Source organism: Myotis davidii, unplaced genomic scaffold (genome assembly GCF_000327345.1).
Source record: "Myotis davidii unplaced genomic scaffold, ASM32734v1 scaffold394, whole genome shotgun sequence".
Classification (NCBI taxonomy): domain Eukaryota; kingdom Metazoa; phylum Chordata; class Mammalia; order Chiroptera; family Vespertilionidae; genus Myotis; species Myotis davidii.
The window spans coordinates 4,070,689-4,087,984 of record NW_006287548.1 but is presented as its reverse complement, the minus strand read 5'-3'; the positions used below and the strand labels follow the sequence as shown (position 1 = coordinate 4,087,984).

General features: G+C 43.5%; 3 protein-coding genes across 6 annotated transcripts in view; all 3 read left to right on the top strand.

Annotated features, from left to right (window-relative positions):
- LOC102756847 (chromosome unknown open reading frame, human C2orf80) overlaps positions 1-4,735 on the top strand; it is a 15,164-nt gene extending 10,429 nt beyond the window's left edge. For 2 of the 4 annotated variants that reach the window (XM_015561126.1, XM_015561128.1), the window contains 3 exons: positions 990-1,155; positions 1,356-1,477; positions 4,243-4,733. In XM_015561126.1, coding sequence (XP_015416612.1) covers positions 990-1,155; positions 1,356-1,477; positions 4,243-4,251 — 297 coding nt within the window. In that variant the 3' untranslated portion in view covers positions 4,252-4,733. Of the gene's footprint in view, positions 1-989; positions 1,156-1,355; positions 1,478-4,242 lie in introns of all 4 variants that reach the window. The other 2 variants (XM_015561127.1, XM_006759434.2) reach the window with 2 other exon arrangements.
- A 992-nt stretch (positions 4,736-5,727) lies between these two features.
- LOC102757124 (gamma-crystallin C) lies at positions 5,728-7,542 on the top strand. The gene is given in 4 exon segments (XM_006759435.2): positions 5,728-5,783; positions 5,880-6,122; positions 7,211-7,375; positions 7,378-7,542. Coding segments are annotated over 4 exon segments (525 nt in total). The 5' UTR covers positions 5,728-5,774; the 3' UTR covers positions 7,486-7,542.
- Positions 7,543-13,899: 6,357 nt separating this feature from the next.
- On the top strand, positions 13,900-17,239 carry LOC102757408 (gamma-crystallin F). The gene is made up of 3 exons (XM_006759436.2): positions 13,900-14,006; positions 14,091-14,333; positions 16,901-17,239. The coding sequence occupies exons 1-3, from the start codon at positions 13,998-14,000 to the stop codon at positions 17,171-17,173; spliced, it is 525 nt and encodes a 174-aa protein (XP_006759499.1). The 5' UTR covers positions 13,900-13,997; the 3' UTR covers positions 17,174-17,239.
- Positions 17,240-17,296: the final 57 nt, after the last annotated feature.

The window sequence follows — 17,296 nt, the reverse complement described above, 5'->3', positions numbered from 1 at the left end:
AGAGGAAGGGAGAGAGATAGAGAGTTAGAAACATCGATGAGAGAAACATCGATCAGCTGCCTCCTGCACATCTCCCACCGGGGATGTGCCCGCAACCCAGGTACATGCCCTTGACCGGAATCGAACCTGGGACCCTTCAGTCCGCAGGCCGACGCTCTATCCACTGAGCCAAACCGGTTTTGGCCAGACTGATCTTTTTAAAAACCTGAGCCAAACCTTGTAACACTACTGCTTAAAAATATTTCAATGGCTTCCATTGCTGTCTCTGTCCCTTCTGTCTGAAGTGGTGGCTGTCCAGTTACTTCCTAGCACATCATCTGTTTAGTATATTTATTAAACTTATCATGATGTATAATTACCCAGGTTGCCTAATAGTTTAGTGTCTCTCCTCATTCAGCTCTTAAAGCAGAGCCTGGACCATGGTAGGTGCTCACTGAAAACTTGTTGAATGAATGAATGAATGAATGGACAGTTCTAGCCTTGAATAAGTTTCCAGCGCTGTGCAGCAGACAGTGGATTACAATCACAACACACTGGGTTTGTTCTATGTGAGTTCAAAAAGAGCTTTGCATTCACAGATGAGAGTCAGTAATTCTGCCTTGGGGTGGAGGAGGGGGCAGAAGGCCAGTATAGGAGCGTGAAGGTGCGGAGACATTGGGCACGTTTCTCAGAAAAGGTGATATTTGAGCTGCATCTCAAAGGAAGAGGAGGGGCCTTCAGGAAAAGAGCCCCTGGGCAGAGAGGAAGGAAGTAGCCACTCCAGGTAAAGGGAACTCTGGGGAGTATCAGTGTGATTCCAGGCAGGAGGGACCCAGCCTGGGAGTAGAAGACAACGTGTGAATGTGCCTGACAATGAAACCTGGGCTGCCAGGGGACCAGTAGGAACGTCTAAGGACTGTGGGGTGGGTACGCAGGCCAAGTGCCATAGGCAGCAGGTGGTAGCAGCACAGTGTGTGCAGCGTTTCAAAGGAGGACTGTTTGCCTTTCAGGTTCCCCGAGCTCCACCTTCCCGCCTCTCCTTGCACCCTTTTGCCATGTTAACAGCACCCAAAGCAGCAGAATATGCCCGCAAACAGAGTAAGCCTGCTTACTTCCATCCGTTAGAGAAGTTTAACACAGGAGGGGGACTCACCACGTCAGGTCAGAGGTGGCATGGTAAGAACAGCTCTCTGGTTGAATGCAAAAGAACCAGGAGTACTTACAGCTTGATTTCCCTCAACTGTCGAAACCAGGGAAGTATTTCTTAGACGCCTTGTTAATGGGAGCAAAACACCTATGAAGGGAAAGATCTAGAACTGTGGGTGGACTCATTTTTTAAAAGGTGTTTTTATTGTTGTTCCTACATGTGTCTCTAGGTGTCAAGCTAAGAAGGGAAGCAACGAATAAAAATGCCACCAGCAGCTCTAGGAGGGAAGCAAATGCCACGGAACAGAAATCATCAAAAAAGTTACCTTTGGACACACAACCAAAGAGCAAAGTAGGTCTAAAAACACAAATTGGACCAAAATGATACCAGATGTTGGGGAGTACTTTACTTAAATTAAGGTTAAAAGTCTCGCCCTTAGAATGAGATGTTCTGGGTTTGAATCTAAAGCTTACTACCTACCATCTGTGTGACTTCAGGTCAGTGACTTAGCGTCTCGGTTCCTTAGTTTTCTCTCCTGCAAAATGGGAAGAATGATGGTATCGCCTTCTTAAGCTTGTGGGATGATTACCTGAGATTATACATGTTAAGAGGTTAGAACAGTGCTCGTACAGAGTAACCCTAAATAAATACTAACCACTATTATCTTTTAGCTTTTGAGAAACGCAATTCACAAGTTAATCAGCTGTTATATTATGGGTTTAAGTAAGTGTGTATGTGCTTATAGTAAAAATTTCAAACAATACAAAAATTACAAGTGAAATCCACACCCCTTTCCTACTCCTTAGAAATAACAACTGTTAATATTTCTTGTGATATTCAAATATTACTACACATTGTATGTCCTACTACTGATTTTTAAGAAATAGTCAAGAAATAAATTAAATAAACAAATATCTTTATTAAAGAAATAATTATTTTATAAATGTATGAGAAATATTCTTTCACGGTTTATTGTTTAAAGTAGTTTTTCATTTTATATATTTGAGCTTTTTAGTCTTTTTCTTTATAGCTTACTGATAATTATATCATGTATTTTAACTGATAAACAATTTTATAACCTTAAGATGAAACAATGTCTTTGTCAGGATTTTCTATATATTTCCAGCCACTGCCTTTTTTCATAAAGTAAGGGAAAAGGAGAAATTATTTATTAAAAATCCAGGTATTCTGGAAAACAGTTTTAAGTATTTCTTTTAGACTGTATTGGTATTAGTACCTCATTTATTAATAGAGATGGGTATGAGCAACATCATATCCTAGGAAAGTGTCAATATTGGGCAGAGTTCTAGGACATGAATTTGGAATGGACAGAAAACAGCATACTCTAGTGATTAAGAGTGTGGATTCGGAGTCAGATAACTAGATTTGAATCTGGTTCCTCCATTTAATAACTTGGGTGAATTATTAAGTGAATCTCTTGTGCTTCGTCTATAAAAGGTGGATGATAACAGTATGTACCTCATGGGGTTGTTACAGGGACTGTTAATAGACATGGAAGGACTTAGAAAGTGCCAGGACTGTCACAGGCAATAACACACGTGCCCTCTTATTGCCACTCCGGAGGAACTCACAGCATCATGGGAGGGAAGAAGGATGGTGAGAGGACAGTCTGAGGGATCTGGTTCCCATTTCCACACAGAAGGTGCTTGGATATTGACACCCCACTCCAACAAGTAAAAAGCTGAACAGACTGGAAAATCAGCAACTCTTCTTGGAAATGAAAGAAAGGGGAAGGCACAGGGTACACTGCTGCCCCCAAGAATAAGGTGGACTGATGGATGGGTAGAGGGATAGAGAATTGCCCTGATGTATGTTAACGCAAACACGGAACACTGTTTACAGAATTAGCAGGTTATGGGCATATGTATCTCATGGTTCAATTCTTTCAACTTTTCTGTATGAAAAATTTCATAATGAAATTTATGAAGAAGAAGAAAAGAGACAGAGCTTGTCAGAGTGGATCAGAAAACAAGGCCAATTATATGGTGTGTATAAGAAACCTACTTGAAATATAAAGACACACACAGATGAAAAGTAAATGGATAGATAAAAATGTGCCAAGCTAACACTAATTTAAAAAAAAAAGCAAAAGTAGCTATATTAATTTCAGACAGAGCTACTTCAAAGCAAGGAATGTTATCAGGGATAAAGAAGGGACGTGCATGATGATAAAGGTTTATTCTCCAAGAAACATAAGATTCCTTAAGTAGTCACTGAACAACAGAGCATCAAACTCCATAAGGTAAAAACTCATAGAACTGCTGGAGAAGCAGATGACTTCACTCTCCTAGTTGTAGACTTCAACACCTCCCCTACCAGAAATGGAGAGGGAGCAATTTTAGTATAAATTCAAACCACTATACAAGAAATTCAAAGTAACATGCTGTAAGAATAATATACAGCCGCTAAAGGGCAAAGAAATGATTTGCTTCAGGTGTGGTCCATCAAATGAAGTATTACTTTAACTATTTTATTTTATTTGGAAACAATTTTGAGCTTAGAGAAAAGTTGCTAGAGTACGACAAAAAACCTGTGTATACACTTGACTCACATTCACCAATTGTTAATTGTTTGCTCTATTAGCTATATCATTTTTCTCTCTGCCTCTCTATCTTCCTCTGTTCCTATCTCTTTCTCTTTGTGTATAGGCATAGATACATATTTTTTCTGATCTATTTGCAGTTACATCACCATCTCATTTTAACCCCATATAATTTAGTGTGTACTTCCTAAGAACAAAGTCATTCTCTTGAATAACCATAGTATAGTTATCAACTTCAGAAAATCTAGCATTAATACTTTGATCCAATCTACTGTCTATATATAATTTTGTCAATTGACCCAATAATGTTTTTAAAACATTTTTTTTCCTTCTGTAGAGGATACAGTGTGGAATTTATTGTAGTTAGTTGAAAAATATAACTCAATTTCCAAATGTCTCAGAACAGTTCCATGGAAATTCTTTGGTACCTACATTCATCTTAACCCATCATGGTCAATAACTTAGTATCTGATATTTGACCTTAACTCCCTATAGATTGAAAGCTACTGTCTGTGTCCATGCTTGATACCCAAATCCTCTTTTTATTCTGCAGGTCACTTAGAAACTTGGACTTGCACCCTGGGACTTCACAATAAAGTCTCTGGGGCAGGAAAGAAACATCATCTCAGAACTGCAACTCCTGCCAGCATATTTTTCTTTACAGTTAGCTTTGATGCAAACTGCATTGCAGTGTTATTTTTGGACGTTGAACATTCTTTTCGTAGAATCATATTATACAGCTACATTTGGGTTTTTAAAATGTGTGTATTTTATGCTACTTCAATGTGAGTGGAAGACTGTTAGTTGGAGATTTCCAAGAATATATAGTATTTCTATGTCAGAGCAGGCTGGCTTTTAGCACATTTTACAAATGTGTAGCATTGAATATGCAGAATGGTGGAGTAAGAGGCAGTTTTCCAAACTTTCAATCCCAAATAAAATTAATCTATCATTTGCCTTTACTATGCTGTCACATGGAAACATGTGCAATCCTTTCAATAAAGCATTACAAGAAAATGGGTGTAGGCTTTCTTTCAATAAAATATCATGATTAGAAACATAGATGATGAGAGAGAACCATTGATTGGCTGCCTCCTGCATGCCCCGCACTGGGGATGGAGCCCAGAGCCTGGGCACGTGACCCAACCAGGAATCAAATCAGGATCTCCTGGTTCATAGGCCGATGCTCAACCACTGAGCCACACCAGCCGGCCTCTTTCTTTCTTTATTTCTTTTGCTTCTTTCTTTATTTCTTTCTTGTCCTTCATACTATGTACCATGAGGTAAGTACTAGAAAATAACTCATTCTCTGAGAGCTTATGTGGCTACTAAGTGGACATTCTCAGTCCACCACGCTTTGCTCCCTCCCCCAGCCCTGGGAAGCAATCTATAAAGCAATAAACTTCCCAGTCATGGACCCAGTGACCATAAAAGCCTTTCCCCTGATCCTTATCACAAGTTGACTACCAGCCACCGATTTCTAGTTACATGAAGTACAAAGGGGAAGTTAGTCGCTCTGCCTTAAAGCATCTGTCAAAACTGGCAAAGACCAGCATCCAGATTCGTGTCCTGTACTCGACTGGCCCGTCGTGGACAAAAAGAGAATTTAAGTTAGAGGGTCTCTGACCAGGGAAATTAGTGGGTGCTGGGCGTTCGGCTTCCCCAGGGCCCCTCTGGAATTCTGTGGCTCTTCTGGAAAGGTATAGATTTTCCCCCAGGAAATACATGGGGTACAACTGAATTATGTGTGGAGACACAAGCATTTCAGGTCAAAAGTTCAGACTGATGCGCTGATAAGTTTAGAAAACACTGGGAACCGAATAAAAGCCACTGTAGGTGCCCAATAGGACACGTACAGGACAGCGTTGGAATATGCCAGAGAATGAGGGCAACTCCACAGGCATTTCCCCTGAACGCAGCATGGAAGAGGGATCCATGAAATCCCCTCCTCGCCCAGGCCCCTTTGTGCTGCTCCTGCCAACACAGCAGCCGCCGGCGATGTAGACCGGCTGCCCGTTGCCACCCACCCACTCGCTGCCCGCTGCCACCCACCCACTGACCTCGCTGCATCCCAGCCAACCAGCCATGGGGAAGGTGAGCGGGACACAGTGAAATAAGATGGCCGTAAAACCCCCTATACAAGACCGACTGGGGGCAAATGATTTCCCTCGGAGCTGTTCTTCCTTGCAGATCACCTTCTACGAGGACCGCGGCTTCCAGGGCCGCCGCTTCGAGTGCAGCAGCGACCACCCCAACCTGCAGCCCTACCTCAGCCGCTGCAACTCCATCCGCGTGGACAGCGGCTGCTGGATGCTCTATGAGCGCCCCGACTACCAGGGCCCCCAGTACTTCCTGCGGCGCGGCGACTACCCTGACCACCAGCAGTGGCTGGGCCTCAGCGACGTGGTCCGCTCCTGCCGCCTCATCCCCCAGGTGAGTGTGGCCTGAGGGCGATCACGCTGCCTGGGGGCCTCAAGTATTATTGAGGGGCGTTAGGGTGAAGGAGGTTTCCTTTAAAAGCACCCAAGGATTGCCCTGGCCAGGTAGCTCAGTTAGTAAGAACATCATTCCAATAGCCAAGGTTGCAGGTATGACCCCTGGTCAGGGCACAAACTGATGTTTCTCTCTTTTTCTCCCTTCTTCCTCTCCCCCCCACCCATTTAAAAATAAGTAAAAAATTATTTTTAAAAAAGTAAAAGCACCCAAGGATTAAGTGGGCTTTAGGTACTTGCCTAAGCTCAAATAGATACTCGCACAAAAACAGCACAGAATATGGGGAAGAATCCACTTAGGGAAAGAGTCTGTTTTGTTTTTAATTTTTGTTAGTAATAGGTCAATCAAAAGTTGTCTGCAACAAATGTAATAGCATAGTGGGTTATAAAGCAAAGCTTGCAAATGGGAAATTGGTTGGACAGAGAAGGCAGTATTTCTAACAAATTATACCTACAGTAAGGGAGTTGATTAGGAACGAAATAGTTTCCACTGTAGACTAGTAGAAATGGAAAACTCTATTGTTAGTGTAGGCTATTCAGTGGTAATGTCCAAGTTTTGGGAAAAGCAGTTGTTCTTAATTTGGAAAATCAGTCAAATTAGGATTCAAGTGACTAAACTAATTTTCACTGAAGTATGTGATTTTTAAAACCCTACTTTAGTGGTAAATTTATATGTATATAAATTTGGGGGAGAACACTCATTAAAAGAATACTAGTCAAACACTTTACATTATCCCCCTAATATGGGTTTAACACCTAGGAATCAAGGAATTCGGTAATTAGGAGTTAAGAAAACAAGATATTTGAGCTCTAGATGGATTCTAACCCAAACATTGGATCTCTTAAAAATTTCATCTCCTGGATCTGAAATAGAGAACAGGCATGCAAACATTTGTTAATGTGAGTAGGACACAAACCATGCACTGCATTCACAGCAATCTTTGAGCCTCAGGTTTTACATGGACAATCCCACGCCCCAACCCACCAAGTTCATCTGTTTGCTTGCTTCTCCCTCTGTGGGTGGAGCAGACAGGCTCCCACCGGCTGTGGCTGTATGAGAGAGAGGACCACCAAGGCCACATGGTGGAGCTGAGCGAGGACTGCTCCTGCATCCAGGACCGCTTCCACCGGGCTGAGGTCTGCTCCCTCCACGTGCTGGAGGGCTGCTGGGTCCTCTACGAGATGCCCAACTACCCCGGGGGCAGCACTGCCTGCTGAGGCCCCAGGAGTACAGGCGCTCCCACGACTGGGGGGCCACGGATGCTAAGGCTGGCTCCCTGAGGAGGGTGGTGGATTTATACTGAAATCGGTTCACGCTACCATTTTCTCAGTTTGGAACCTAATAAAATATTTCGTCTGTATTATTGGCAATTGCTGGCTTCTGTTTTTCTTTCGTTGTGTGCTAGTTAATTCACCAGTCAATGGTCCCTGACAAAGGAAGCATTTCTAGAGGCCTTTAAGGAGTGAATATGTAGGAGGGGGTTCTAGAAGAGCTTCAAGGTAGAGTTAGTCTTGAGCAGGTTCAGAAGTGGGGGTGGAGAGAGGAGGTAGCTTGCCTGGGAATGGAAGGCAGGTCAGCATAGAGAATTGGGAAGGGTGACTGGGGAGAACGGAGCCTTCAGCCTCTGCTTTGAGGAACAAGAGTCTTTTTGATCCAAGACACGGTTGGAGGCCACAGAGGGTCCGCGATGAGTGGTGAAGAAAAGCCCCCGCGGCAAAAAGCCTGATTATACTACATGAGGAGTCTTGCTCACTCTCAAGCACAGTCCGACGTCACTGATGCCAGGGCTGCCAATGGCCACTGCCAAACTTTTGGACTCAGTTGCAGAACCTCCTTCCTTGTCTCAAACAGCTTCTGATTGGGGTGCACCTCTTGGCCAGGACAGCAGCTGGCCCAAATACTGCGTGAAGGGCAGAAACTGCACAGCTGTACATGACACCAGCTAATACAAACAAATGGATGGGATACACGTTACTATTTCTTTTTATTATCTATCTTCACCCAAGGATATTTTTCTGTTGGTTTTTAGGGAGGGTGGAAGAGAGAGAGGGAAAGACAGACAGAGAAACATCAATGTGAGGGAAACATATCAAATGGTTGCCTCCTGCATGAGCCCTGACTAGGGCCTGGGCCGGAGAGGAGCCTGCAACCCAGGTACATGCCCTTGACCGGAATTGAACCTGGGACCCTGTGGTCCAAAGGCTGACACTCTATCCACTGAGCCAAACTGACTAGGGCCATGTTACTATTTCAAATAGATGATATAGTGTGCCATAACACATGAAAATTCTTTTGCTATAATAGAACAATCTCAAATCTAAAGACACATTGAAGAAAGCCGTAATTTTGGGCGCCCTTTGATTGAAGTTAACTCTGCTTGTTCACAAGCAAAGCCCTGTATATTAAAAATATTTTTCATTCTTTTCATCAGTAGAGAATTAATTTATTTTTAAGTTGAAATTTTCCCTCCAAAGAAAAACCTCCCATAATCTTACTACTTTACAGATTCTATATATAAAGAAGTGGAGGGAGTCCTTCTGATCCCTTCTTCATTGCTAACACTTGTTCACACGGTGAACACCCCTTTTAAAGTTTTCCCTCATTTTGTAGCTATCTCATAAAACACATGCTCCCCCCCCACACACACACACACAAATGGAATCATGCTGTGTATATTATTCTGCAACTTGCTTTTAACATGTGATATGACATGGGCATAAATCTAGGTCAGTCCCTTATTCTGTTAAGCAGAAGCATTGTATTCCATTGTTGGGAGGGCCCCTAGATTATCTGACCATTTATCTGCTGGTGACGGGCGTTTCCAATGTTGGTTTTACAAACAGGGCTGCAAAGAATATTGCACATATACCTTTATCCATGCATGTCATAATTTTTGGAGGGTGGAGACCTAGAAGTGAGACTGCCTGCTCATAGCACAAGATATTTTTTTATTTAAAAGACTTTGCCCAACTCGTCCAGTGTTGCTCAGTGATTAAGCATGGGCCTATGAACTAGAAGGTTATGGTTTGATTCCTGGTCAGGGCACATGCCCAGATTGTGGACTCGATCCCCAGTGTGGGGCATGCAGGAGGCAGTTGATCAATGAGTCTCTCTCATCATTGATGTTTCTATTTCTCTCTCCCTCTCCCTTCCTTTCTGAAATCAATAAAAATATATTAAATAAATAAAAGACTCTGCCCAATTACTAGCCACCAGAAATTATAACTTCTTTGAGTTAGAGTCTTCACCATTTATTGAGCACCTGCCATAGGCTTGCCAGATGTGGCAATGGGGATGAAAAAACAACCAAAACAAAGAAATGAAAGGCATTGTCCCTGCCACCACAGAGCTCTATAAAAATACTAAATATGAACACTAAATAATAAGTATATAATCATGTGATAGAATCAAGTCCTGCCCAAGTATTACTTAATTCATAGGCAATCACTTTTGTTTATCAAGTACCTTTACTTAGTACTTTTAAGTCATCCTGTAATAACCTACTAGGGGAAATGAATGGAGCAATATTTATTTACATATTTCGCATAATATATGTTTTCATTCCTTAACATTTTGGGGAGGCAAGTGTTTTCTTGGTAGGACATACACATTTATCCTTACACACCTAACTTTTTGGTGAAACTTTTTTTTCCTGCTTTGGAAAAACACCTCCAATGAAATAGTTTCCTGTGAAAAGAAATAAAAGCTGTCCTTGCCACAAGAGACAAAGGGTCACACAGGAGCAGCCACTCTGCCTTTGTCCTTTCGGCTGGGGAACTGGAAGCCAGAAAAAAGCTGCTCACCAATTCTCTACCACTTCCTCCTCTCACTGTCTTCCTTCCTTTCTTTCTGCCCCTCCTTCCACCCCCACCCTCCTGCCTTTCTGCCCCTTTATTCTTCTGTCTAGCCCTCTGGTCTTAGGGTACTAGCAAAATGAATTTTACAACGTCCCCCTCATGCTTTGGAGACATTTTAACAATGACCCAGAGCTACAAAAGCTTCTGTGCCAAGAGGGCTTGAGACTCACATATAAATCTTCTCAGGAAGAGAAATTCTAGTAACAATACAAACATTTTGTAAATGACTTATTTTCTCTCATGCAAGATTACAATGGGCTTGCAACCCAGCATGCAATGGCCGTTTTCTTCCTTAAAATTCCAAAAGAGGAATGTGAGAAACCAGCCTCCAACCACATTTTTTACGGTCAGTTTGTACCTTTACTTCCTTAAAGGGTTCTGAGAATAATAACGATGGGTGACAGTTAATGGGAGATAAGGATGAAGAAGCTTGAGTCATACTGCTTCAGTTAAAACGGAAATGTCATGTGGCAAAGAAGAGTACAACAGTTGTAAAACTGTCTAGTATTTAATGAAGAACACTATATATTTTCCAGTTTTGAGATACAACTGACATACACCTCTGTAAAAGTTTTGACTTGGCTTATGTATAAGGAACATTATCTTGAAAGTGAAAAAATTAGCTTGATCCAAGTAGCTTATACACTAGACAAATTAAACCTATTACTTACAACACCTGTGAAAAAAAACTGAGATTAAGTTAAATAACACGGCCAGGGTCCCACAGTTAGAAGAGGCAAGGATGAGACTGGAGCTCAGGTTTGTTCCAGGTTCTTAACTGCGATGCTGGCCCTAATGTGGGGAGTTCAGTGGAGGAATAATTTCTGAAATAACCCTAGGGTAGGATTTTGAAGCATTATAACAAACAGATCCTCCATAAAAATGTTCGCTATATTTTTCATATTCTTTAAATCAAGTGGCTCTCAGTATTTTAGATTTCCCAGACCAATGTGGACCAACATAGGATCGCCAATTTTAATGACGCCAAAGTCATTCAAAATTAAAAACAAAACGACACAAATGTAAAACTAAGCACCATCTATTTGTACATCCTTTTATAAAAGAAAAAAAACCCCACTTACAAAAGGAGATTTTTAACCCCAAACACACAAGTTGCTAATAAAGTATAGTTCAGACCAAGAGAGAATGCTTGAGAACTTTGATGTACAGTTTTTTTTGTTTTCATTTGGTAAAAACTGATAGAAACTGAGTTTGAAAACTCTTGTTTGCGATTGCCTTCAATACCTTCAGGGGCCAGGGAGATGATGTAAATAAGTGCAACAGCCTCCTATAAGACAAGAAGGAGTGATGGGAGTGAAGGGAAAGTGTGGGCTAACCTAAAACATTGCAAAAACGGCCCGGCTGGCATGGCTCAGTGGTTGAGCATCGACCTATGAACCAGGAGGTCACATGCCAGGGTTATGGGCTCAATCCTCTGTGTGGGTCATGCAGAAAGCAACCAATCAGTGATTCTCTCTTATTATTGATATTTTTATCTCTCTCTCCCTCTCCCTTCCTCTCTGAAATAAATTAAAATACATTTTTTAAAAAATTACAAAAACAAAATATCTAAACACTGTGCCAACCAAGTAAAACACATCTCCAGGTCCACAGCCCTCGGGGTTACCAGTTCTCATTGTGAAAACTGGGAAGAGCCACAAACAATGAACATCACAGCATTCCCCCACGAATCCTCTAAGTCTAACCCCATGAAATTCCCTGGTTTCATGTGAGCCCACAGAACCCAACCATGAAGCCTGCAGCTTGGAAAGAGAGGAGAAGAAACCCAACAATGACTAATATAAAATTTTCTCTCCATCCCAGTGGAGAGAAATAAGACTTAGATTCATAAACTATTTTGAATTATTGAAAATAAGAAAGTGCTATTTCTCAGATACGTCATTTTGTAGACTGTTTACTCCAATTAAACGAGCCATTGCCTTGCATGCAGCAAACTCCTAACCAGAACTAGTTTTCTTTTTCCTTCACTTTTGCTTGAAACCACCTGAATGTTTAGGGAGTGACAAAGGGTTACTTACTTCCTGGACTGGAGCTCAGACAACAGAGATCCTGTTCCTTATCTCCTGTTCTCCCTCCAAAGACAGTCCCCACCAGTTATTCCTGACAACTAGCACCGAGCACTGCTCCTATGCTGCAGGTGTAAGGATTCTCCGGTCTTAACGTATGTGCACTCAGCACACTAAGTACAACCTGGAGCTTAGGTCTAACTCACATTTGTCACTCCCAGAATTGTCTGGAGAGTATTGAAATCAAGACACATCTTGGCCCAAGCCATGCACTTTTCAGTTCTATGAGAAGGGTAGGGTTTTCCCCCTTTTTCCCTCCCAGGCTGAAATAAAACCTTCTTTCTTCTTAGTTTATGAAAAAACAAGCTCAAAGTCCCTTGTTTCAGTGCCCCAAATGTATCTTAAATTTCAGTTGTAACTGGTCAGCGGAGGTGGTGGTCCCCACAGACTCCCCCTCCCCCCCCAACACACACACTCCTCTATAAGCCCTCTGGGACTCTTCGCATTTGGTTCTCTCTCATCTTTTACTGTTTTCATCTGTCAACACTCTTCCCACAGAAACAGTTCTCAGTAAAATGATGATGTAAAAAAAATTTTTAATTATTCTATTTTTTAAAATTTTAATTAAAATGATGGTTTTTATTCTTTAGATTCTGGCTGCTTAGTTTTCACTATAAGTAACTTTGGAAACACATGTCTTTATGTAGTGAATAACAAGTACTGAACTCATCATATTGTACACAATTGGTGTTTAATGAATAAATCTCGACTTAACAAAGATTGATGACCCAAGTCAGGACAAAGCATTTCTAAGAGACAACATAGGATTCGGGGTAATTCTTTGAGCATGAAAGAGACTAAAGGCACCCAGCATCTTCCACTCCAGTGTCAGGCCGAGAAATACTTCCTCAAGTCTTCCCAGCGCCCCAGCTCTAGATTGTCATCCCACCACCCACCCCATTCCAGCTGGGGCTCTGGGGCCCCTGTAACGAATTTCCTGTGAGTAAAAAGCCTCCTGCCCTCTAGTCCCCCAGAGAACAAAGGTGCATCTAGATCCCTCCAGAAAGCGCTTCTTGGGAATTTGGTGTTATTTTTTAAGGATCTAGTAGGCCATCTATTTTTTGTTTTGTTTTAAACATATTACTTTTTCTTTATTTCCTTACACTTACAAATGTCCCTTTTAGTTCGTCTTTCTGAGGTTAAGGATTTTACAGCTTAATCCCCTTTAACTCACAATTAGCCAAGATAACACATCTAATCCTCGTCTACTTCCCCGTGTGGCTGCAACCAAATGGAAACCAGACCCAGCACCGAAGCTCTGGGCTTGCTGTGTTCGTGGTTCTGTTTGTTTGCTTACCACGCTGAAAGCGTGAAATCCTGTGAACTCCCTGGGTCAACATCCCCAGTTCCTACCCTCTTTAGGGAGGAAGTTGTCTTAAAGGACTAATTTGAAATTCAACACTCAGTTTAAGTCATTTTCTTCCTGGTAATTAGTATTCGATATTGCACCTAAGCAATATGATCATTTTACAGATTATTTCACATAAGAAGGCCCTGCCTTTTTATTCCCCTCTCCCAGGTACACTTTTTTGTTTCCCCCAACCTGTACAAACAACAGTGTAGACTATACACGAAAAGGCTGAAGCTCCACTTCTATTATTAAATAGACAATCCCCCAAAGACTTTTTTTCCCCCCAAATACACTCCACAGCATCAACCAATAATAGCGACCCGAATACTCCAGAGAGAACGGGACCAACACCCACAATAAGGCCCCTGGACTATGCCAGCAAAGAGAACAAAGCGAACACGAATTGCCCTCCTCACCCGGGGCCCCTTTTGTGCTGTTCCTGCCAACGCAGCAGCCGGCTGCTATATAGACCCGCTGCCCGCTGCCGCCGTCCACCGACCCGCACGTCCATCCACCAGCCATGGGGAAGGTGAGCCGGGCGCGCAGGCCGGCGGGGGCCCCTGCACACCCCGCGGGGCCCCGGCCGCTCAGCCTCTCCTTCCCTCCCTTGCAGATCACCTTCTACGAGGACCGCGGCTTCCAGGGCCGCCGCTTCGAGTGCAGCAGCGACCACCCCAACCTGCAGCCCTACCTCAGCCGCTGCAACTCCATCCGCGTGGACAGCGGCTGCTGGATGCTCTATGAGCGCCCCGACTACCAGGGCCCCCAGTACTTCCTGCGGCGCGGCGACTACCCTGACCACCAGCAGTGGCTGGGCCTCAGCGACGCGGTCCGCTCCTGCCGCCTCATCCCCCAGGTGAGTCCGACCCGGGTCCCTCTGCGCCCTCCAGTCACACCCCCGCTCACTCACCCCGCAGGGTCGTAGTCTGCTTTTTCTGGCTGGAATGTTCCCTTTCCCTTTATTAATATCTTTAAGGTTTCTTCCATTGAAAAAGTATGTGATGCAATGCTTTTTTTTAGTGTATTTATTTTTTTATTTCAGAGAGAGGAAGGGAGAGGGGGACAGAGATAGGAACATCAATGATGAGAGAGAATCCTTGATGGGCTGCCTCCTGCATGCCCCGCACTGGGGATGGAGCCCACAAGCCCGGCATGTGCCTTGACCAGTAATCAAACCCAGACCTCCTGGTTTATAGGTCAGGGCTCAATCACCAAACCAGGCTGGCTGGGCTGTGATGGATGGCTTTTAATCAAAAATTTTATTTCACTTTGTTAAAATTAAATTGACCTCCGTTGGGCAAAAGTACGGCGCAATATTGTTCAGAGTGTCAAGACCCACAGATGGTGACTGAGCAACTCCTTACTACCAGGCGGCCTTAGGATAGTGCCTGGGACCGTTTCTCTCTTTTCCTCATCTGTAAAATGGGGCCACTGGGAGTCACTAAGTCCTACAGTTCTCATGAGGATGAAAGGAACTTATCTTACACATGACAAGCCACTCCTCCCCCCAAATATATTGTCATGATGTCAAGGGCCCCTCCAGTCCTGCCTTTTGATTGGGCAAAACAGGTCACCAACGACGTGATTCCAACAGCTCGTGCCACGCCCTCTTTACCCGAACCACGCCCCCGCAGCCTGAATTCCACCCTTAGGGATCCTCTGATTTGACTATGACAGAGTCTTGGGGGAAATGTGCCACTTTTGTGACGTTTGAAACCCCCTCCGACTCTAATGCCTTGATCGGACCTAGACTGCCATGAGGAGCCTGGAAATCAGGGGACACCCTTTGCAGCCCTGGCTCTTCTGATCACAGACTGCAAGCTCTGGCCTTCGTTTCTCATGAAAGAGGAAAAGGCTGATAATGTTGCTCCACAGGTGCCAGGATCAAATTAGGAACCGTGCCTGTGAGCCCTTACGACCACGGAAGATGCGTTATCACAGTCTTTCATTCGGCAGAATGAATTGCTGATGAGGGCCTTCCAGGGCAAAGAGGGTTTCATGGTGGAAGAAGGAAGACGCTGAATGGGTACCTGCTGGGCAGGAACAAGCAGATAAAAGAACAAGGGCTCAAGGAAAGACAGGATTGGCCCAGCACTAACGGCTTACCTTTCCATTCCTCCAAAGGTTTTATAATCTCTTGATCTGTAAAGACCTCTTTCATGATCTTGAGCTTCCATTTGTATTAATTACCTAAAACTGTTTTGCCGGAACATATATTGGAGCTGAGAACAGAAACCTAATCTTTATGATGGTGCCCACTTGTCAAAATTTTAAGAGTAACAGGACTTAACGTAGAAAGGAAGATATTAAGGAATTGCCTATGCATAATTGCCATTAGTCTGTGCCTGACTTTGGGGAAAGCAATTTGACTTTTTCTGTCCCTAGCCTTTTATAATACTGTCACGAGTCAAAATAATACGAGCTGAGAACAGAAACCTAATCTTTATGATGGTGCCCACTTGTCAAAATTTTAAGAGTAACAGGACTTAACGTAGAAAGGGAGATATTAAGGAATTGCCTATGCATAATTGCCATTAGTCTGTGCCTGATTTTGGGGAAAGCAATTTGACTTTTTCTGTCCCTAGCCTTTTATAATACTGTCAAGAGTCAAAATAATACCTGGCTGATGTGGCTCAGTGGTTGAGATCAACCTATGAACCCGGAGATCATGGTTCGATTCCCAGACCGACACATGCCCTGGTTGCAGGCTTGATCCCCAGGAGGGGTCGTGCAAGGAGGCAGCCCATCAATGATTCTTTCTCATCACTGATGTATCTATTCCTCTCCCCCTTCCCCTTCCTTTCTCTGAAACCAATAAAAACAAATTAAAAAAAAATAAATATAATGAACTCTTTTTAAAAAGAGTCAAAATAATGCCATTTGGCAGTGATATATTTGTCTTTTCATTTTTTATTATTTTATATCATCCAGTATGCAGAGCCCCAGAAGACCATAAGTCTATGAAGGAGAGTGCAAACCAAATATATAAAAGTGTTATTTAAAAATGGTACTAAAGCTCTGGCCGATGATTCAGTTGGTTGGATTTTCATTCCATACATTGATGTTTTTCTCTCTCTCTCTCCCCGCTTCCTCCCTCTATACATATCCTTAGGTGAAATTTTTAAAAAAAGGATGGTACTAAATAGAGCCAGCATGTATGGTCGATATGGGCTTTGACCCAAAAAACTCTAGGGAGCACCATTCGTATCATGGTCTCCATGAATACTGACTTTTTGAGTTTTAGAGCGTACAGCCTCTCCAACTGTACACAGCAGCCCTGGTAGCGGAAGTCTCTTCCTTTAACGTGTTCAGCTTTGATACAGAAAAGATAAAGACATGTCCACCCCCCAGAGCTGTGTGGGATTGGTTGCTACTGTCTGGGTTTTCTGACTTTTCCTCGTCGGCCGATTGCTGAATCCACAGAGCAGCTCCCACAGGATCAGACTGTACGAGAGGGAGGACTGCAGAGGCCAGATGGTGGAGATCACGGAGGACTGCTCCTCTCTCCAGGACCGCCTGCACTTCCAGGAGGTCCACTCCTGCAGCGTGCTGGAGGGCTGCTGGGTCCTCTACGAGATGCCCAGCTACCGGGGGCGGCAGTACCTGCTGCAGCCGGGGGAATACAGGCGCTCCCACGACTGGGGGGCCGCCAGCGCCCGAGTGGGCTCCCTGAGGAGGGCCACGGATTTCTATTGAAAGGTTTTTCCTCTACCCTTTCCTCCCTCTGGAAGCTAATAAACGATTTCCTGTGTGTTTCATGCAGCCATGCAGTCCTGTTTTCCTTCAGGCTCCTTCGAAGGGCTCAGCAAAAATCATGCT

Coding starts and splice junctions, on each gene's coding strand:
- LOC102757408 (XM_006759436.2), top strand. Junction 14,334..16,900: donor CCTGCCGCCTCATCCCCCAG/GTGAGTCCGACC, acceptor CTGAATCCACAG/AGCAGCTCCCACAGGATCAG.